The sequence below is a fragment of the Diospyros lotus genome, chromosome 14 (genome assembly GCF_014633365.1).
Source record: "Diospyros lotus cultivar Yz01 chromosome 14, ASM1463336v1, whole genome shotgun sequence".
Classification (NCBI taxonomy): domain Eukaryota; kingdom Viridiplantae; phylum Streptophyta; class Magnoliopsida; order Ericales; family Ebenaceae; genus Diospyros; species Diospyros lotus.
Genome location: NC_068351.1, coordinates 1,560,173 through 1,583,197, shown reverse-complemented (window position 1 = coordinate 1,583,197; position 23,025 = coordinate 1,560,173). Strand labels below are relative to the sequence as shown.

General features: G+C 31.9%; 1 protein-coding gene across 2 annotated transcripts in view; it reads left to right on the top strand.

The window, feature by feature from the left end:
• The window catches only part of LOC127789955 (tropinone reductase 1-like), a 30,250-nt gene extending 25,613 nt beyond the window's left edge, over window positions 1-4,637 (top strand). The window contains exons 1-5 of one of the 2 annotated variants that reach the window (XM_052319080.1): window positions 939-1,169; window positions 1,279-1,486; window positions 2,779-2,995; window positions 3,877-3,989; window positions 4,142-4,637. In XM_052319080.1, coding sequence (XP_052175040.1) covers window positions 1,084-1,169; window positions 1,279-1,486; window positions 2,779-2,995; window positions 3,877-3,989; window positions 4,142-4,309 — 792 coding nt within the window. In that variant the 5' untranslated portion in view covers window positions 939-1,083 and the 3' untranslated portion in view covers window positions 4,310-4,637. Of the gene's footprint in view, window positions 1-938; window positions 1,170-1,278; window positions 1,487-2,778; window positions 2,996-3,876; window positions 3,990-4,141 lie in introns of those variants that run through there. The other variant, XM_052319078.1, reaches the window with a different exon arrangement.
• The last annotated feature ends 18,388 nt before the right edge of the window (window positions 4,638-23,025 follow it).

Sequence of the window (23,025 nt, the reverse complement as noted above, 5' to 3'; positions counted from 1 at the left end):
CTATATGTATATTTTTGTCTTTATATTTTTATATTTTATTTATTTAATTTTTTAATTTTTTATTATTTTGATTACACATATGAAGTTAATTTTCGACTCAATTTAATTTCTTATACTTAGATATTTTTTCGTGTGATAATTTAAATTTTTTATTATTTCAATTACACATCTAGTATTTTTGAATTAATTTAACCTATGTACTTTGACTTGAATAATATAACGCGTACTTTATCATCTCACTTTATATTTTTTTTTTATAAATTACAGTATAAGAATTAAGTTGACTTGAAAATGTAGATACATTGGTGTAATCGAAATAATAAAAAATTTAAATTATCAAAAAAATAAAATATAAAGATTAAATTAATTCAAAAATTAAGTTTAGAGTATAATAGAAATAATAAAAAATTTAGATAACTACACAAAAAAAGTGAAAGTATAAGAAAAAATTCCATTTCATCCCATCCATCTAGGTTATATGGAAATGAAAATAAAAAATGATAATTTTAAAAAAAAAGTAGAAAATAAAAATATAAGAAAATGCATAAATAAAAAATATAAGGGTTTTTTTGTAAATATAATTTTTTTTATATAATTATAAAAAATAAATATTTATTTTAAAAATAAGTATAAATTTTATAATGCATTTAAACATTTGGGAAAAAAATTTATCTTAAAAACGAAATCTTTTTCATTTGTAACCCTTCCGTGGACGAAAATGTTTTTTTGATTTTTTTTAATATTATAAAATTATTTTAATTTTTTTAAAGATTATAAACATGACTTAAAAATATATTCTTGATATTTTTCGATATTTAGGTTGAAAAAATATTTAAAAAACACAAGTAGGTGCTTTAGTGCATCATAGCCACTTATTATGCCCACGTGTCTTGTTCTGGGTCAAACACCAAAACAGCTAGGGTAAGTACCCTTTCGTCAGATCACATCTAAACGCAAAATAATCCCGAAAGGCAGAAGAAGAAGAAGAAGAAGAAAAGCCAAAGCTTGTGGTGATCAATAAGATATAAAAATTCAGAAAGTAAGAAATAAACGCAGATTCTTGGGCTTTCTAGTTGGGAAAAGATGGAAATCGGCACCGGAGTTGGGGAGGAAAGGTGGTCTCTCAAGGGAATGACGGCTCTGGTCACCGGCGGCACCCGAGGCATCGGGTTTGTGCCATCATATATACATGTTGCCATATCTTCTCCTATTTCCATCACTTGCTCTCTCTATTTCTCTTGTTAATTTGTTTTGTATTGGTTGATTAATGTATACCAGGCATGCGATAGTGGAAGAACTGGCGGGACGTGGAGCCGCCGTTCACCTGTGCTCGCGAAACCAGGCGGAGCTGGAAGAATGCTTGCGAAAATGGAGAGGCGAAGGGCTCAGCGTGACGGGCTCTGTGTGCGACGTGGTGTCGAGAACGCAGCGGGAGAAGCTCATGGAAGAAGTCTCCGACGTCTTCGCCGGAAAGCTCAATATTCTTGTGAGTTTCAAAGTCATTATTATTATTATAAATAATTCAAGAGCGGACAACGCTATATCAACAACTCTCCTAGACCACTTATTTGACAACTCCTGTCAAAATTACACATCTACCCCCAAGTTGCAATTACAAATCTACTGCCCACGTTTCTTTCTCATCCTATCTACCATTCATACAAAATTTTATGTATTTTATAATTATGTTATGTATAAATAATTATATATATTTTTATGTTATTATTTATTTATATTACTAAAATTAAAAGGTTAAAAATTGTATATAGAATTATACAAAATCATAATATCATATTTTATAAGAATCAAAAATTATATGTAAAATCCTAGTATTATATTTCTCGTTAGAATTAAAAATGTCAAAAAATTATATGTAAAATTACACAAAATTATAATATCATATTTTACAAGAATCAAAAATTATAAGTAAAATTATACAAAATCATAGTATTTTATATTTCAAGCTAGAATTAAAGAGGTAAAAATTATATATAGAATTATACAAAATAATAATATCATATTTTACAAAAGTCAAAAATTATATGTGAAATTATACAAAATCATAGCAGGAGAGACGATAGTGGAGTGATGGTGGGGGGAAACGACGACGCGAGCAGCGATGGAAGGCGCGAGCAGTGACGTGAGGCTTGGGGGTGGGCACAGAGGCACACTCCACTCTTAGATAATGAGGTCCAGCTCTAGTTAGTTGTGTTTATTAATTAATATATGAATTAAAAAAAGTAAAATATAAAAAATATTTTAGATAAAAATATTTTTTTATTATATTTATTAAATTTATCTAATAATCCTTAAAAAATAACTCACATAATCTTTATTTAAAATTATTTAGATAAATTATTTTTAACTTTACGGATAAGAAAAAAACGCTTATGTGTCTCTCAATGTATTCTAAAAAAATTATCAAATAGTCTAATAAAAATATTGAAATATATACCTTATCTTACTCATTAAATATTACCTGATGAAGTATTTAAGCAAGATATGCGCTGCTAAGAGATTATACGGGCTCCAGCAAAAAGTGATATTAGGGTTAAAAACTCGAATTCGAGACCTCTCTTCATTAAGCTCCAACAAAGAGCAGGGACTACTTTTGACTATGATAATAATTACAATCACATTGTTAAACTACTAGCTAGTGTGATTTATAATATATACTATTAGATTAGACCCGCATTACATTATGATCATATGATAATGTTTTCAAAGTCCCCAATATTGAGAAAAAGATAATTTTGAGTTGTGTTTGGTGGGTGTTAGGTAAACAATGCTGGAACTGTTTTCATGAAGGATGCCACAGACGTGACTGCTGAAGATTATGCCCTTCAGATGGGCACAAATTTTGAGGCCTCTTACCACTTATCTCAACTTGCACACCCTCTCCTCAAGGCTTCTGGAAATGGAAGCGTTGTGTTTAACTCTTCTATTGGCGGTTTGGTTGCAATGCCAAAATCTTCTGTTTATGCAGCTTCAAAAGGTACATATATACATATATTGCGTGTGTAACATGCATATATAGTTGTCAAAATTTTTATTTAACTCTATGATTTTAGAGTGTCAAAAACCTCTAAATGATTTAACAAGCATATAAAATTGAAATTATATATAGGTTGTTACACGTTTGTCAATTCCATCAATAGAATTTATTGTCCAATTCTATCAATTCCATTTAGAGACTGTTTTTTCCATCTCTAACTAACATAATATTAATTTTGATTTGAGAGTTGCCCTATGCCTTTGCGAGCCCTTATCTCTCTTAAATACATTCACCACAGCCTTCTCTCATTCCCCCTTGTTGCACGGTTGCTCGATGCTCGATGCCACCATCAATTGACAACTCTAATTGCTCAGTGTTGCTATGGATTTGCAAACAAAAATTGTCAATTGATGCACTGGCAATTCACAAACACGAATTGACATTTTTTGTGCTCGCCTGCTCTCGTGTTGTTGTTTCCGTGCAACACAAAACAATTCATAGCTCCAATTACTTAGTGCCATTGTCAATTCAGCTTAAAGGATATATAGATCGTCTATTTTTCCTTTGCAATTTCTTCGTCTGTTTCTTTTGTTACAATTTCTTAGTCTGATTCAGTCATTCTTGTCCGCCACAACATCTTTTGTTTCTTCTGCGTTTGACTTCCTTAATTTGATGATTATTGATTTCCTTAATTTGAAAGGAAATTATTATTAGTTTGCTTAAAGAATTAAATATTTGTTGGTTATCTTAATTTGAAAGCAAAATTTAAAGGGCATATTTAGTTATTTATAAAATATTATGATTTTACAGTTTAATTTTATGAACCCTCGTTAATCTCACTGTATATACTCTTATTTGGATAATTTGCTTATGCTATATAGGAGCAATGAATCAATTGACAAGGAACTTGGCATGCGAGTGGGCGAAAGACAATATTCGTGTAAATTGCGTCGCTCCAGGATTCATTACAACCACTATTGTGGATCCAGCTGTAGTATGAATCTTCTCATTCTTACACTCCAATCCATTTTTACTCATCCTTTTATTACATACATACATAATAAACCCACCCGATTAGAGTTGACGCCTATAAAAATACGTCTCTCCATAGTTGATTGAACTTAATTTGTCGTCTTCTTCACACAGCAAGCACCTTTTATCAGTCGAGTTCCAGCGGGCCGGCCGGGACGGGCCACTGAGATTTCACCAGTAGTGGCATTTCTTTGCTTCCCCGCTGCTTCGTACATCACTGGGCAAGTCATTGCCATTGATGGCGGCTTTACTGCAAATGGTTTCACTGCTACTGAATACTAATTAAATACAAGGACATCATTGTTCGTCGTCAAGAGAGCTTCTTGTTGCGTGGGATTTGAGACACTCAAACCCATAATGAATTGATATGTGTCTGAACTTTGCCTCCTTTTCTTCTGCATCATCCTCTACACTTGTCATCATGTCAACAAGTTCGGTTTTCTATACGTATATGTTTAGTTTATTCTCTACATCTTTGTGGAACTTTGCATCCGTGTAAACTCAGTCGCTCCAGGAGTCATTCAGATCTTATTTGTGGATGAAGCACTAGTATGAATTGTCTCCTTCGTATATCAATACTAAAAACAAAAGTTTAATTTATTATGCCAAATTTTTATTTTTATCTATGTACTTTCATTTTGTCGGCTTAGTATAGGCTTTTACTGACGATTTTTCATATATCACAGCGGCTTCATATATCACAGGGCAAGTCATTGCTGTTGATGGTAGCCTTACTGTGAAAGGCTACTGAATTCTAAATACAAATTAAGTCCACACCACACACAATAATTACTTGTTAATCTCAAATTAAGGCACTGATTATCTACTGAATGTATCTAAGCTTTGCTTCCTTTATGTCTCACCCATCCTCAAGTCAATAAAGTTGTGGTTGCTAAATTAATTTACTGTGTTTAATTATTCTGTCGGCTTAATTAAATCACTTTATTTTCTTTTTTAATAGCATTCATTCATGAAAGTCCCATAAGATGGGCTTGATAAATAGCATTGAAGAGCTAAGAGGAGAACTCTCATATCATATACCATATTAATAAAGGACCAAAAAGTAAAATTATGGCTTAATGAGTTGTGACGATGGTATTTAGCATCAATCACCATAGCTCTATATATTTTTATATGGGTACATGTAAGAAATGGTGGGACTTATTTTCTTAGGTGGTGTTTGTTAATTAAGATATAGAGAAAAAAATATCAAATATGAAAATTATTTCAAATATTTTTCTTTTTCAACGTGTTTATTAAACTTATCTAGTCTTCTATGAGAAAAGCCTCATGTAATCTCTTATTTGAGTTTTTTTAAATAAATTTTTCTAGCCCCCCTCTAAATAAATTTATCTGATGTCTTATAGATAAACCTTAATTACCCATATGCCCTTTTAGGATAATTAATGTCATTTAATACATTTTTAAAATTTAAATTTATTAAGTCTTATTTTTACAATAAAGTTGGTTTAAAAATAACTTATTTATTTAATTCTTATAATTAATGTCATTTAATATATTTTTAAATTGCCATATATTTTGGAAATTTTTAAAATTTAAATGACATTATTTCTTTTATCAATTTTTAAAATTTAAATTTCTCTTCTATATAGATATATTTTATTATCTAATACAAATTCCTTTCACCAATTTTTTTAAATTATTTTATCCAATTCTATATTTTATTATCTATTATGAAAATATATTTTGATAATTTTTAATTATCTATGTATAATTATTGTAATTTCACCAATAATTATTTCTATTTTTTGAGCCTTTTTAGAATTTATTTTCAAGCATGGATTTAGAAAATAAAATACTATTTTTATTTTTAACAATTCATGTTAGTCATAAAATAGTATTTTAATTATAAATTTGTTGTTGATATTAATATGTAGTTTTAAATGAATTTGATAATAAGAATATTTTGGTAAAATACCCTTATCTCGATACTTATCATATGTATTTAACAAATATATAAAAATATATATATATAATTCTCAATGGATTTCAAAAAAATTTACAAACAAATTGATAGAAATTTTGGAATACTTCACAGCTTAAACATTTCATATTTTGATCTGGAAAGTATTTTAATCTTATCTTAATACTTGCTTATCTTATTTATTTTAACAAACACTATCTTAATATAACATTCATCACTTAAGTTAGTTAAATACATGACCAATAACTGCAAAGAGCAATTTAAATTTGCTCATTTTACATGTGAGATTTTATTCTTTATATAAGTAAAGTGAACTAAGATACTCAAACTTATTTTTCAAGATTTTCAGACTCGTTTATTCCAAACTAGCAGAGAACCTTAATAAGGACATAGCATTTGACTCAATTGATAAGAGTCGAATTCTTATTAATTGAGCTAGATATTTGATGATGGTTTTTGGGACCGACCACCACGTGCCACCTCTACGAATGGATCTCGGGAATTGAACCTCAGAGTTGGTGATGTCGGATATCGGTGATAGGACCTACAAGACAATGGAGTCACGGGGCTAGGGTCCCCCGAGGTAGACTCTGACGCTCAAATCAGTAGAGTAAATGCGAGTAGTAATAAATGTGAGAGCTGTAGAGCCTTTTTTATACCTGATGAGGACCTCTGCTTTTTATAGGAGAACCCGTTATGGAGTACCCGAGATAAAATCCGAGATGAGCGGGCACGACTCTTGAAGACCCGGTCAAGTTGGAATGGGTCTTGTGGTCCTGCCCGAATTTTTTGGGCTCCGCTCCGGATTGTTGACTTGCCACGTGTCAGTCTCTCAAGCCATCCACATGACGAGCGAGACTATTAGCACGTAGGGGTATTCTGGTAATTTTAGGTAATGCCACATCACTTGCCCTCCACTCTTTAAGCTGAGCTGAGAATCACATTGGGTCGAGAAATAACTTAATTTCTGAGACTATTTAACTGTAGATTTTTCTCGAGATGTGCAGGAGTGTTTTTAAGTGTGAGACAACTAAGCCCCAAACTCTTGAGGTTAGTTTTTTCCTCTCTTCTCTTTTTTTATTTTTATTTCTTCCATTGCTTTTTTTTTTTTTATATTATTTTGCTCCTTATTTGTTGCTTGTCTGTTTGCTTTTTCTTTTTTTTTTTCAGTCATCTTCTTCCTCGACCAGGCAAAGGCTTGCCTGGCCGAGGTCGGCCCTGACTCGTGACTGAGCCAGAGCTTGGCCACGCTCGGCCTCGCCAGATCTTGGCGAGGCCGAGCTCCTCGGCCATGGCCGAGCGCTTGGCTTGGCCTGGCCGAATCGGCTCGGCCATGGCCGACCTCCCTCCGAGAGCCCCTTTCCTACTTGCCTTTTTTGGGGGGGATATATATATATAAATATATATGGGCGCACATTGGGTCGGCCATGGCCGACCCTTGGGGTTTTTGCCCTTTTTTTTAATATATATAAATATATATATGTATTTTTTTTTGTTAATAATAACAAAATAAGCCTTAATTTGACTAACTCGTTTCTTTGGCTTTTCTTTGTCGCAGGTGTGGCTCGAGATTTTCCAAGGTAGGTCACGCCTATTGAGCTCCATTTGGTTTGTGCCCAGCTGTAGTTTTCCTTCTTTAACCTTCTGCATTTCTTTAATTCGAGAACGACTCAGGGTTTTTGACCCTTGGATTTTAACTACTTCCGTGAGGGTGTTGATTTCCTTCCAGCCACTAGTCTGCCTTCATCTTGGGGACAGTCTAGGGCTCTTGACCCTTGGATTGTCGCCTCTCCCACGCGAAGGAGGGTGTTGAGTTTCTTCCGGTCATTAGTCCATCTTTGGCTTGTGGACAGGCTAGGGCTATTGACCCTTGAATTGTCGCCACTCCCACGCGAAAAAAGGTGTTGGGCTCTAAATTTTTTCTTGGCTATTAGTCCACCTTTGGGGACGGCCTAAGGTTCGTAACCCTTAGATTTTATCCACTCCCTCATGGAGAAGGGTGTTGGGTTAGAATTTTTCCTTGGCTATTAGTCCATCTTCGGCTTGTGGACGGCCTAGGCCTCGTGACCCTTGGATTTTAGCCACTCCCTCGCGGAGAAGGGTGTCGAGCTAGAGTTTTTCCTTGGCCATTAGTCCATCTTCGGCTTGTGGACGGCCTAGGGCTCATGACCCTTGGATTTTAGCCACTCCCTCGCGGAGAAGGGTGTCGGGCTAGAGTTTGTCCGTGGCCCTTAGTCCACCTTTGGGGACGGCCTAGGGCTCGTGACCCTTGGATTTTAGCCACTCCCTCGCGGAGGAAAGTATCGAGCTAAAGTTTGTCCGTGGCCTGACTGCACTCTCACCCTGCAATTAAAACACAATAAAAACAAATCATAATAAAACTTTTATATTTTTTTTATTTTAGTGAGAGGTTTATACTCGCCAGTGTACGAGTGCAGTTGTAGTCCAAATTTAAATTTATATTTTCTGGATGAATCCAGGTCGTCCACTGAGAGATTTATTTATGGCAAAAGAAAAAGAATGTCACACACACGCACACGCATTTGGACAAATTGACAACAAGATTTTTTATGGTTTTGTTTTTAGACAACAGATACTAGAAAATAAAGTAAGGCAAAAATTGAAATAAACATTAAACGTAAAAATATGAATTTGAATAGTGCTTGAGTTAAGACAATTTCAGTACCAACCCGTTGATTCCCAAAGTTTAGCATAAAAGATTAGCAACATTAATTTAATTTTAGATATGAGGGTTTGTTATTAAATGCAATTAGAGATGATGATAGTTCTAGGTTAAGCAATCCCTATACATGATATGCGGGATTCTAATTTAAGCAACTACCATAAATCCAATTACAATTAATATACAAAACAACTAAATTAATCATCCGGGTTTGGGTATGATAGCGTTTCCAGTTCTAGTAACTCTCATACATGGCATGAAAGCTCTAAGTTAGGCTTATGCTCCAATCTAAACCTAGTGATTTTTTAATAATTAATACACACTCATACTGAAATTTAAATTAAGGTTACTTATTTAAAACGCAGCTTTCTTTGGGAATCATTGGCGTTGGTCACTGTCCTTGCCTTAACCCAAGATTAGATTTAGCTACTCATCTCCATTAAATTAATTGACAGGAATTTAAATGACATAATTTAAATAACAGAATTTAAATGACAGGAATTAAAATAGAAGAAACTAACCGGCCATTTAGGCGGTAGATAATTAAAATACAAGAATTAAAATTGCAAGAATTTAAAGGCATAAACTAACCGTCCATTTAGGCGGTGAACAATTAAATGATAAGAATGAAAATTGCAAGAATTTAAAGGCATAAACTAACCGTCCATTTAGGCGGTGAATAATAAAGTAATAATAAATGACATAAGAATTTAAAAGAAGAAAGAAATGAAGTAAGATCACAAGAGAAAATACTAAAGAAAATGAGAGAGAACAAAAGCAATTCTCAAAGAGAGAATTCTAAGGAAATAACTAAACTTTTATTCAAGAATAATAATCACACTTACAAATGCAATCAAGTGATCTATTTATAGGCCACAAGATGCAATACAAACCACACAATTTCAATTATTCAACTAGACATAATTATATCTAATGGGCACTCACACACTTAAAGTTAAATGGATTTTAGCTATAATACACACCTAATATTAAATGGATTTTAGCTAAAATACATACCTAATAAAGCACTCATAAAGTTAAATGGATTTTAGCTATAATATCCACCTAATAGTTAAATGGATTTTAGCTAAAAAACACACCTAATAAAGCTCTCACATAAAAAATAAAAATAGATTTCTATAAATTGGTTTTTAATCTTCATTAGGATTAAAAATAATCCTTGGGCCTTCTCCAAATAATATTTTCCATGGGTTGCTCAAATTGGACCTTAATTCTTCATGGGCTTGAATTCTTCATGGACTTGATTTCTTCATGGGTTTGATTTCTTCATGGATTTGATTTCTTCATGGGCTTGAATGCTTCATGGCTAAAAATAAAAAAAATAATTTAATATTATTAATAAATTATATATTATATATATGTATTACACATAGCACACATATATATTAGATTATATTATATATATAGTACATGCATGCATATAATGATGTATATGTATTATATATAATTTTATATATTATTATTATTTACTTTAGAACTTCATTTCATTTATCTTTCAATTTAAACTTGCATATAACCATAAAATATATATTAATATCTAATTTAAACCATATTTAAGATCGAAAGAAGGGTATAATTATAACAAAAATTTTACAAAATTAACCACTAATCATACCCCCAACTTAAACATTGCTAGTCCCTTAGCAATCAGACTATACACCTGCCAAACTTTATTCACAATAACTATATGAATGTAAAAATTTCAAATTCGAAACCAAAATGCATAAAATCGAATAAGTAATTTAGCATTCTAAATCAGATTTTTGGTTAAAGGTCATACAATCTCAGGAATAGAAATTAGGATAACCAACACACAGACTTACTCCCTCAAAGTTTTGACTTCAAATCTCACTATGAATATTCTCTCCAATAAAAAGGATTCCTCAGGTGTACACACAAGGGGGTGCACCGTTATAAGAGTAAATGCAGAACAAGTTCAAAACTCGGTGCCATCCCAAATACAAGGAACGTATTTTCATGAAAGAACAAGGAAATTGACATAACTTCATGATTGGAATAATGCTCTAGATGAGTAACTTCTGAATTTAAACATGATTCCCTACTCCAAACTCGAATTCTGAGATTACATGATTTATAGCATCAAAAAGGGACCAGAATGGGTTGTAATGGGGCTATAAGGTTAATACGGGTTGTCAAAGAAAAGGTAGAGTGTGCAAAGGGTGTGTCAGGATTTTTTTTTTTTTTTTTTTTACCATTTCTTTTGAAACAGTTATGCTGAATAGCTAAGAGAATTTTCTCCCTTTTTTCACTTTTTTTTTCCTTCTTTTTTTTTTCTTTTTTTCTTTTTTTTCTTTTTTTTTCTCTTTAAATATGAAAATAGATAAACAAACTAATTCCCAAAATCACACCAAACGAGGGTAACGAAAGAAATTGTACTACAAAATTTTGGTATGAAAATATAAATATATATATATGGTGTGCTCATTTGTTGTTTAAGTTTTAGCAGTTCACAGCAAAATGAACTTGTGGAGTTACAGGTATTCCTAACAACCCTAATTTATTACTGCAATTCAAGTTGGGGGGTGTAAGGTTTAGTTATGAATTATCTGGTTCATATTTAACTGTGAGTTTGCTATTGCTCGTTTGTAGTCTTGTGTGAATTGATTATCTTTATCTGCTCTTATTAAAAAAAAAAAAAATTGTGTTTCAAATAACGCTATTCCTAAAGTTTTGAAGTTATGCACTGATAGCCGGCTAAGTTTGCAATACGAAACATGGATGCATTGATTTCTTATTTGAAAACGTATGTGCATTAGAATAAGTAATTTGCATTCATCGGGGATTCAAAATTTAAAAATTGGTTATCGGTCATAAAGTCAAAGGTAGCAGTAATTAGCTGATTAGTACATTGTATGATCCCTCAACAGAAGTGGAGACTATTACCCAAGTGAGTGTTTGAGCCTAATAAACGTTAATTCTGAGTGAAATAACACTTACTCTAAATATGTTTTATTGTTTATCTTATCTTTTCAATGGCTTCAAAATATCAATTCGTTTTGAATGTCTAGTATGATAATGGATAAGTTTGACTGGTTTCAAACTCTGAATTAGATGACTGAGTATCATCGTTTTGTAGAAGCATGATAGAGGGATCAATTTCTTTCATTTTGAGCTTATTAAACCTTTTTCTTTCTTTAAATTAACCTCTTTTGCTATCCCATTTGAGCCATTTGTAGTACAATTTCTTTCGTTACCCTCGTTTGGTGTGATTTTGGGAATTAGTTTGTTTATCTATTTTCATATTTAAAGAGAAAAAAAAAAGGAAAAAAAGAAAAAAAAAAGAAAAAAAAAAGTGAAAAAAGGGGGAAAATTCTCTTAGCTATTCAGCATAACTGTTTCAAAGGAAATGGTAAAAAAAAAAAAAAAAAAAAAATCCTGACACACCCTTTGCACACTCTACCTTTTCTTTGACAACCCGTATTAACCTTATAGCCCCATTACAACCCATTCTGGTCCCTTTTTGATGCTATAAATCATGTGATCTCAGAATTCGAGTTTGGAGTAGGGAATCATGTTTAAATTCAGAAGTTACTCATCTAGAGCATTATTCCAATCATGAAGCTATGTCAATTTCCTTGTTCTTTCATGAAAATACGTTCCTTGTATTTGGGATGGCACCGAGTTTTGAACTTGTTCTGCATTTACTCTTATAACGGTGCACCCCCTTGTGTGTACACCTGAGGAATCCTTTTTATTGGAGAGAAAATTCATAGTGAGATTTGAAGTCAAAACTTTGAGGGAGTAAGTCTGTGTGTTGGTTATCCTAATTTCTATTCCTGAGATTGTATGACCTTTAACCAAAAATCTGATTTAGAATGTTAAATTACTTATTCGATTTTATGCATTTTGGTTTCGAATTTGAAATTTTTACATTCATATAGTTATTGTGAATAAAGTTTGGCAGGTGTATAGTCTGATTGCTAAGGGACTAGCAATGTTTAAGTTGGGGGTATGATTAGTGGTTAATTTTGTAAAAAATTTGTTATAATTATACCCTTCTTTCGATCTTAAATATGGTTTAAATTAGATATTAATATATATTTTATGGTTATATGCAAGTTTAAATTGAAAGATAAATGAAATGAAGTTCTAAAGTAAATAATAATAATATATAAAATTATATATAATACATATACATCATTATATGCATGCATGTACTATATATATAATATAATCTAATATATATGTGTGCTATGTGTAATACATATATATAATATATAATTTATTAATAATATTAAATTATTTTTTTTATTTTTAGCCATGAAGCATTCAAGCCCATGAAGAATTCAAATCCATGAAGAAATCAAATCCATGAAGAAATCAAACCCATGAATAAATCAAGTCCATGAAGAATTCAAGCCCATGAAGAATTAAGGTCCAATTTGAGCAACCCATGGAAAATATTATTTGGAGAAGGCCCAAGGATTATTTTTAATCCTAATGAAGATTAAAAACCAATTTATAGAAATCTATTTTTATTTTTTATGTGAGAGCTTTATTAGGTGTGTTTTTTAGCTAAAATCCATTTAACTATTAGGTGGATATTATAGCTAAAATCCATTTAACTTTATGAGTGCTTTATTAGGTATGTATTTTAGCTAAAATCCATTTAATATTAGGTGTGTATTATAGCTAAAATCCATTTAACTTTAAGTGTGTGAGTGCCCATTAGATATAATTATGTCTAGTTGAATAATTGAAATTGTGTGGTTTGTATTGCATCTTGTGGCCTATAAATAGATCACTTGATTGCATTTGTAAGTGTGATTATTATTCTTGAATAAAAGTTTAGTTGTTTCCTTATAATTCTCTCTTTGAGAATTGTTCTTGTTCTTTCTCATTTTCTTTAGTACTTTCTCTTATAATCTTACTTTTTTCTTTCTTCTTTTAAATTCTTATGTCATTTATTATTACTTTATTATTCACCGCCTAAATGGCCGGTTAATTTGTGCCTTTAAATTTCTGCAATTTTAATTCTTGTCATTTAATTATTCACCGCCTAAATGGCTGGTTAGTTTATGCCTTTAAATTTCTGCAATTTTAATTCTTGTCATTTAATTATCCACCGCCTAAATGGCCGGTTAGTTTATGCCTTTAAATTTCTTGTCATTTAAATTCTGTTATTTAAATTACATTATTTAAATTTATGTCAATTAACTTTCAAATAAAAATGAGTAGTTAAATCTAATCTTGGGTTAAGGCAAGGACAGTGTCCAACGCTAATGATTCCCAAAGAAAGCTGCGCTTTAAATAAGTAACATTAATTTAAATTTCAGTATGAATGTGTATTAATTATTAAAAAATCACTAGATTTGGATTGGAGCGTAAGCCTAACTTAGAGCTTTCATGCCATGTATGAGAGTTACTAGAACTGGAAACACTATCATACCTAAATCCAGATGATTAATTTAGTTGTTTTATATATTAATTGTAATTGGATTTATGGTAGTTGCTTAAATTAGAATCCCGCATATCATGTATGGGGATTGCTTAACCTAGAACTATCATCATCTCTAATTGCATTTAATAACAAACCCTCATATCTGAAATTAAATTAATGTTGCTAATCTTTTATGCTAAACTTTGGGAATCAACGGGTTGGTACTGAAATTGTCTTAATTCAAGCACTATTCAAATTCATATTTTTACGTTTAATGTTTATTTCAATTTTTGCCTTACTTTATTTTATAGTATCTGTTGTCTAAAAACAAAACCATAAAAAATCTTGTTGTCAATTTGTCCAAATGCGTGTGCGTGTGTGTGACATTCTTTTTCTTTTGCCATAAATAAATCTCTCAGTGGACGACCTGGATTCATCCAGAAAATATAAATTTAAATTTGGACTACAACTGCACTCATACACTGGCGAGTATAAACCTCTCACTAAAATAAAAAAAATATAAAAGTTTTATTATGATTTGTTTTTATTGTGTTTTAATTGCAGGGTGAGAGTGCAGTCAAATTTTGGCGCCGTGAGTGCCCATTAGATATAATTATGTCTAGTTGAATAATTGAAATTATGTGGTTTGTATTGCATCTTGTGGCCTATAAATAGATCACTTGATTGCATTTGTAAGTGTGATTATTATTCTTGAATAAAAGTTTAGTTATTTCCTTAGAATTCTCTCTTTGAGAATTGCTTTTGTTCTCTCTCATTTTCTTTAGTATTTTCTCTTGTGATCTTACTTCCTTCATTTCTTCTTTTAAATTCTTATGTCATTTATTATTACTTTATTATTCACCGCCTAAATGGACGGTTAGTTTTTGCCTTTAAATTCTTGCAATTTTCATTCTTATCATTTAATTGTTCACCGCCTAAATGGACGGTTAGTTTATGCCTTTAAATTCTTGCAATTTTAATTCTTGTATTTTAATTATCTACCGCCTAAATGGCCGGTTAGTTTCTTCTATTTTAATTCCTGTCATTTAAATTCTGTTATTTAAATTATGTCATTTAAATTCCTGTCAATTAATTTAATGGAGATGAGTAGCTAAATCTAATCTTGGGTTAAGGCAAGGACAGTGTCCAACGCCAATGATTCCCAAAGAAAGCTGCGTTTTAAATAAGTAACCTTAATTTAAATTTCAGTATGAGTGTGCATTAATTATTGAAAAATCACTAGGTTTGGATTGGAGCGTAAGCCTAACTTAGAGCTTTCATGCCATGTATGAGAGTTACTAGAACTGGAAACTCTATCATACCCAAACCCGGATGATTAATTTAGTTGTTTTATATATTAATTGTAATTGGATTTATGGTAGTTGCTTAAATTAGAATCCCGCATATCATGTATGGGGATTGCTTAACCTAGAACTATCATCATCTCTAATTGCATTTAATAACAAACCCTCATATCTGAAATTAAATTAATGTTGTTAATCTTTTATGCTAAAATTTGGGAATCATCGGGTTGGTACTGAAATTGTCTTAACTCAAGCACTATCCAAATTCATATTTTTACGTTTAATGTTTATTTCAATTTTTGCCTTACTTTATTTTCTAGTATCTGTTGTCTAAAAACAAAACCATAAAAAATCTTGTTGTCAATTTGTCCAAATGCGTGTGCGTGTGTGTGACATTCTTTTTCTTTTGCCATAAATAAATCTCTCAGTGGACGACCTGGATTCATCCAGAAAATATAAATTTAAATTTGGACTACAACTGCACTCGTACACTGGCGAGTATAAACCTCTCACTAAAATAAAAAAAATATAAAAGTTTTATTATGATTTGTTTTTATTGTGTTTTAATTGCAGGGTGAGAGTGCAGTCAAATTTTGGCGCCGTTGCCGGGGAGATTAAGGCAAAAACAAAAAGAAAAAAAATAAAAAAAAAATAAAAGAATAAGCATCTCTTGATAAAATCGGTAACTCTATTTCTCTTTTACTTTATTTTTGTTTGTACATTGTATATGAGACTGAGATCAGGTAGAATTTTGAAACAGTATTTTCATATCATTCTGAGTCTTTACATGCAATTGGATTGTCAACTTTACACTCATGTCTCAAAATTACTACAATCTGTCTGCTCAAGATACTTATCATGAAGAAAATTATCATTTTGAATCTGATTTGTCTAGACCTCTTAAGGATTATCTATACCCTCTTAGGCAAATCACTTTTGATTTGCAACCAGACACTACCCATTTGTTACCCACTTACCATGAAATTGAGGTTTGGTGTGCTGTGTGTGAGACTTCAGCTCATTTAACGGATGACTGCCCTATAATACCTGCTTTTAAGGAGGTATTGTATGGTCAATCCAGTTACACACACACACACAACTATGAGGGAATGTATTACCAGAACCATGAGGAAAACTACCATTCGGACTTTGATGCATATCACCTTAATTCACACTTTCATCCAAATTTCTCATGGGAAAATGATTTTGTAACCCAACCACATGAGCACTTCATTTCCCAGCCTCAATCATTTCAAATGAATAAAGGGTCTACATTCGATGCATATCAACCCCCTCATGGGAGTTCTTTAGAAGATACCTTCAATCTATTTATGCAAGGCCAAATAGAAATTTTTGCACAAATGTCCAAATGTCAAGAACACACCATTAGAGTTACAGAGGACATTAGGAACCAATTGACACAGCTAACACAGACTTTGAGCATGTCAGAGCCTGTCCATCCCAACTCACTCCAAATCCCATTAATAAAACCCATCATCAAAAGTGAAAGTCAGGAGCAGGACATAGGAGTAACTGTCTTAAGGAATGGAGAAATAATTGAGAAACTTGATGCCCCTAGGACAGTACACCCTTTGGTGCAAGAAGAGAGAGTGGTTGATCACAGTGAGGTAGATGTCAATGAAGCCTTGGAGGAAGAAAAAGACCAAAATGATGTAAGAAAAGAAGAAACCTGGGAGGAAGAAGAGGATAAAATTCGAGAGCCAAAATGTGAAAAAATCATAAATTTATCCACATTTACCCCTCAATTTCTATCTTTTAGGTTAGTCGATATTATTGAGGATCAAATTAAACCAAACACGTGTGAGATGTTTGTGCAAATTAATGTGCCATACGCGGATATAATAAAACCAACACCTCCGGACGATATATTTTCAAAATATATATGTGCATTCATGAGAAAAATCAATTTATATAATTTTGAAAATAACTTTAAAAGTGGTGTAGTGAATGGGAGATATTATACGATTAGGTGGGCAATCACTCATTTGATCCTTAATTGGAAGAAAAGAAAAAAAAAATTCTAAAAAAAATAAAAATAAAAATATAATAAAATAATTTTATATATACATATAAGTTGTTCCTTTTCTGCATTACTTAACTAGTGTTTCTCTATGTGCAGTCTAAATAAAATTTCTCCATACAAGTTTATGTATTGAAGACCACCAGGTATGCCTATCTTCTATCATTTTATTGCCAATTGAGGACAATGCGCAATTTAAGTTGGGGGGTAAGGTGTCTACAAAATTTTACCTAAAAAAAAAATAAAAATTAAAACAAAATTAATTAAAAAAAAAAATTGAATTGAGAGAGACAGAATTGACGCTGGTGGTAGCCATCTTTTCTTGGGCAGTGCAATCACACTGCCCTATAAAGAAAGAAGGCACACTGCCAAAGGTTGAAAACAGAGGCGCCGAGCGTTGAAAAAAAAAAAAGGCACACTGCCAAATGTTGAAAAATGAGACGCTAAACGACGTCAAGTCTGACGATGCAATTATGGCATGCCTCGAGTCGAGTGTAGAATAGTGATGCCCATTGCTCTATAAGAGACTCCATATCTGTATGAGGCAAGTCACCCCTCTTGAGCTCAATCTTCTCTCCTTTGTGTTATTCTCCGATCAGGTACTCTCATCCCTTTTGTAAAGTTTATAGTTCTTTACTTTCTTCTTAGTATAATTTTTTTTTTAAAAAAAAAATAGATCTTTATCTCTCAAAAATTCACAAGTACTATCCATCTCTCCCGCAGAATGATTTGAAAAAAATTTATGCTGCTAGGTGTGAAAGACTTAGGCTGTTGATGCGTAATAACATCCCTGAAGATATTCGTTGGCTGATCGAAGCAAAAGTTCGATTAGCTGGTGAAACTTCACCTAGTTTTAAGCATTTTCCAGGCTTATGGAAGAGTAGTTTTGCGAAGAAAAGAAGAGCAAAAAGAGTGAATGGTTGTTACAAATGTGCTCGATGGACCTGTAACACACGATGCAAATCTGTGGGGTTTACGTCCATAAATCGAGAAGATAAAATTAGTTTCATAAAGGATGGACTGAGTAAGGAGTCTTTGGATGATATCCGATTGACTCTTGAGACGCATCCATGTGGAATAGTGCAAAGAGAACTTCTTGCTTTATGGACCCAGTTTAGAAGTGACCACCAACGCTATAGTCTTGGGAATCTGACTAAAAACGACCATGTTTGCCAATCTATAAGAAAATTGGATGGGAAGCTTATCCCCGCTTCATAGAAAGAGTTTAAGCCATTTCTGGACGTAAAACCAGAGGAAGATGTGAGCCACAATCACAACTACTTATACATACGCATGATTTTTGTTTATATTTATTTCTTGTTGAATTGTTGTATAGCTACTTTTGATCGCCAAACTTCTTTTCAGGACATACAAAAGGAACAAACATGGAAGGCCAGTTAGTTCGTCGAATCAATACCATATGTGTACTTTGTGGCTCTCAACTTGGGAGCGATATTTGTTACGCACTTGCAGCGAGCGAACTTGGTAAAAAATTAGGAGAGAAAAAAATTAATTTGGTATATGGAGGGGGAAGTCGTGGATTGAATGGTTATGTTTCACAAGCTGTACATCTTGGAAATTCATCTGTGGTAGGTGTAATGCCAATCCCTTTAGCTGAACCACATATTTCCGGAATTACACGCGGTCAACTTATAGAAACGACTTCTATGTCTGAGCGCATGGCTTGTAAGATTTATCAGTCAGATGCCTTCATTGCTTTACCAGGAGGTTTTGGAACACTTGAAGAAATCTTTTGTATAATCTCCTGGGCCAAGAGTAATCTCCATACCAAACCCATTGGACTTTTAAATCTTAACCATTTTTTCGATGGGTTACTCTCTTTTCTTGATCAGGCTGTGGACCAACAGTTCATTTCTCGTTCAGCAAGAAAGATTCTCATTTCTGCATCCACCATTGATAAGCTGCTAGAGAAATTACATGCTTATGTTCCACAGTACGATCCTCATGAGCCTCGGATAGACTGGTCTAAGGCAATTAGTAACAAGCGCCAAAGGGGTCCGATTAATTTAGATTTATCACTGTGAGAAATGCTCTTTATTAAGATGGCTGAGTAAGGAGTACTTTTTGTACTCTTGAGACGCATCTAGTTATTGTACACCTTGCAGGATTTTTCTTGGCTGTGTTCTTTAAAAAAAAAAAAAACAAAAACAAAACTGTGGAATGTTGTTAGCAAAGTCTTTGATAATGTGGCTGAGTAAGGAGTACTTTTTTACTCTTGAGACGCATTTTTTTTATCTTATGACTTGCATCAATTTTTATTTTGGTATGAAAATATAAATATATATATATATATGGTGTGCTCATTTGTTGTTTAAGTTTTAGCAGTTCACAGCAAAATGAACTTGTGGAGTTACAGGTATTCCTAACAACCCTAATTTATTACTGCAATTCAAGTTGGGGGGTGTAAGGTTTAGTTATGAATTATCTGGTTCATATTTAACTGTGAGTTTGCTATTGCTAGTTTGTAGTCTTGTGTGAATTGATTATCTTTATCTGCTCTTATTAAAAAAAAAAAAAATTGTGTTTCAAATAACGCTATTCCTAAAGTTTTGAAGTTATGCACTGATAGCCGGCTAAGTTTGCAATACGAAACATGGATGCATTGATTTCTTATTTGAAAACGTATGTGCATTAGAATAAGTAATTTGCATTCATCGGGGATTCAAAATTTAAAAATTGGTTATCGGTCATAAAGTCAAAGGTAACAGTAATTAGCTGATTAGTACATTGTATGATCCCTCAACAGAAGTGGAGACTATTATCCAAGTGAGTGTTTGAGCCTAATAACCGTTAATTCTGAGTGAAATAACACTTACTCTAAATATGTTTTATTGTTTATCTTATCTTTTCAATGGCTTCAAAATATCAATTCGTTTTGAATGTCTAGTATGATAATGGATAAGTTTGACTGGTTTCAAACTCTGAATTAGATGACTGAGTATCATCGTTTTGTAGAAGCATGATAGAGGGATCAATTTCTTTCATTTTGAGCTTATTAAACCTTTTTCTTTCTTTAAATTAACCTCCTTTGCTATCCCATTTGAGCCATTTGTAGTACAATTTCTTTCGTTACCCTCGTTTGGTGTGATTTTGGGAATTAGTCTGTTTATCTATTTTCATATTTAAAGAGAAAAAAAAAGAAAAAAAAGAAAAAAAGAAAAAAAAAGAAGAAAAAAAAAGTGAAAAAAAGGGAAAAATTCTCTTAGCTATTCAGCATAACTGTTTCAAAAGAAATGGTAAAAAAAAAAAAAAAAATCCTGACACACCCTTTGCACACTCTACCTTTTCTTTGACAACCCGTATTAACCTTATAGCCCCATTACAACCCATTCTGGTCCCTTTTTGATGCTATAAATCATGTGATCTCAGAATTCGAGTTTGGAGTAGGGAATCATGTTTAAATTCAGAAGTTACTCATCTAGAGCATTATTCCAATCATGAAGCTATGTCAATTTCCTTGTTCTTTCATGAAAATACGTTCCTTGTATTTGGGATGGCACCGAGTTTTGAACTTGTTCTGCATTTACTCTTATAACGGTGCACCCCCTTGTGTGTACACCTGAGGAATCCTTTTTATTGGAGAGAAAATTCATAGTGAGATTTGAAGTCAAAACTTTGAGGGAGTAAGTCTGTGTGTTGGTTATCCTAATTTCTATTCCTGAGATTGTATGACCTTTAACCAAAAATCTGATTTAGAATGCTAAATTACTTATTCGATTTTATGCATTTTGGTTTCGAATTTGAAATTTTTACATTCATATAGTTATTGTGAATAAAGTTTGGCAGGTGTATAGTCTGATTGCTAAGGGACTAGCAATGTTTAAGTTGGGGGGTATGATTAGTGGTTAATTTTGTAAAAATTTTGTTATAATTATACCCTTCTTTCGATCTTAAATATGGTTTAAATTAGATATTAATATATATTTTATGGTTATATGCAAGTTTAAATTGAAAGATAAATGAAATGAAGTTCTAAAGTAAATAATAATAATATATAAAATTATATATAATACATATACATCATTATATGCATGCATGTACTATATATATAATATAATCTAATATATGTGTGTGCTATGTGTAATACATATATATAATATATAATTTATTAATAATATTAAATTATTTTTTTTATTTTTAGCCATGAAGCATTCAAGCCCATGAAGAATTCAAGTCCATGAAGAAATCAAATCCATGAAGAATTCAAATCCATGAAGAAATCAAACCCATGAAGAAATCAAGCCTATGAAAAATTAAAGTCCATGAAGAATTCAAATCCATGAAGAAATCAAACCCATGAAGAAATCAAGTCCATGAAGAATTCAAGCCCATGAAGAATTAAGGCCCAATTTGAGCAACCCATGGAAAATATTATTTGGAGAAGGCCCAAGGATTATTTTTAATCCTAATGAAGATTAAAAACCAATTTATAGAAATCTATTTTTATTTTTTATGTGAGAGTTTTATTAGGTGTGTTTTTTAGCTAAAATCCATTTAACTATTAGGTGGATATTATAGCTAAAATCCATTTAACTTTATGAGTGCTTTATTAGGTATCTATTTTAGCTAAAATCTATTTAATATTATGTGTGTATTATAGCTAAAATCCATTTAACTTTAAGTGTGTGAGTGCCCATTAGATATAATTATGTCTAGTTGAATAATTGAAATTATGTGGTTTGTATTGCATCTTGTGGCCTATAAATAGATCACTTGATTGCATTTGTAAGTGTGATTATTATTCTTGAATAAAAGTTTAGTTATTTCCTTAGAATTCTCTCTTTGAGAATTGCTTTTGTTCTCTCTCATTTTCTTTAATATTTTCTCTTGTGATCTTACTTCCTTCATTTCTTCTTTTAAATTCTTATGTCATTTATTATTACTTTCTTATTCACTGCCTAAATGGACGGTTAGTTTTTGCCTTTAAATTCTTGCAATTTTCATTCTTATCATTTAATTGTTCACCGCCTAAATGGACGGTTAGTTTATGCATTTAAATTCTTGCAATTTTAATTCTTGTATTTTAATTATCTACCGCCTAAATGGCCGGTTAGTTTCTTCTATTTTAATTCCTGTCATTTAAATTCTGTTATTTAAATTATGTCATTTAAATTCCTGTCAATTAATTTAATGGAGATGAGTAGCTAAATCTAATCTTGGGTTAAGGCAAGGACAGTGTCCAACGCCAATGATTCCCAAAGAAAGCTGCGTTTTAAATAAGTAACCTTAATTTAAATTTCAGTATGAGTGTGTATTAATTATTGAAAAATCACTAGGTTTGGATTGGAGCGTAAGCCTAACTTAGAGCTTTCATGCCATGTATGAGAGTTACTAGAACTGGAAACGCTATCATACCCACACCCGGATGATTAATTTAGTTGTTTTATATATTAATTGTAATTGGATTTATGGTAGTTGCTTAAATTAGAATCCCGCATATCATGTATGGGGATTGCTTAACCTAGAACTATCATCATCTCTAATTGCATTTAATAACAAACCCTCATATCTGAAATTAAATTAATGTTGTTAATCTTTTATGCTAAAATTTGGGAATCAACGGGTTGGTACTGAAATTGTCT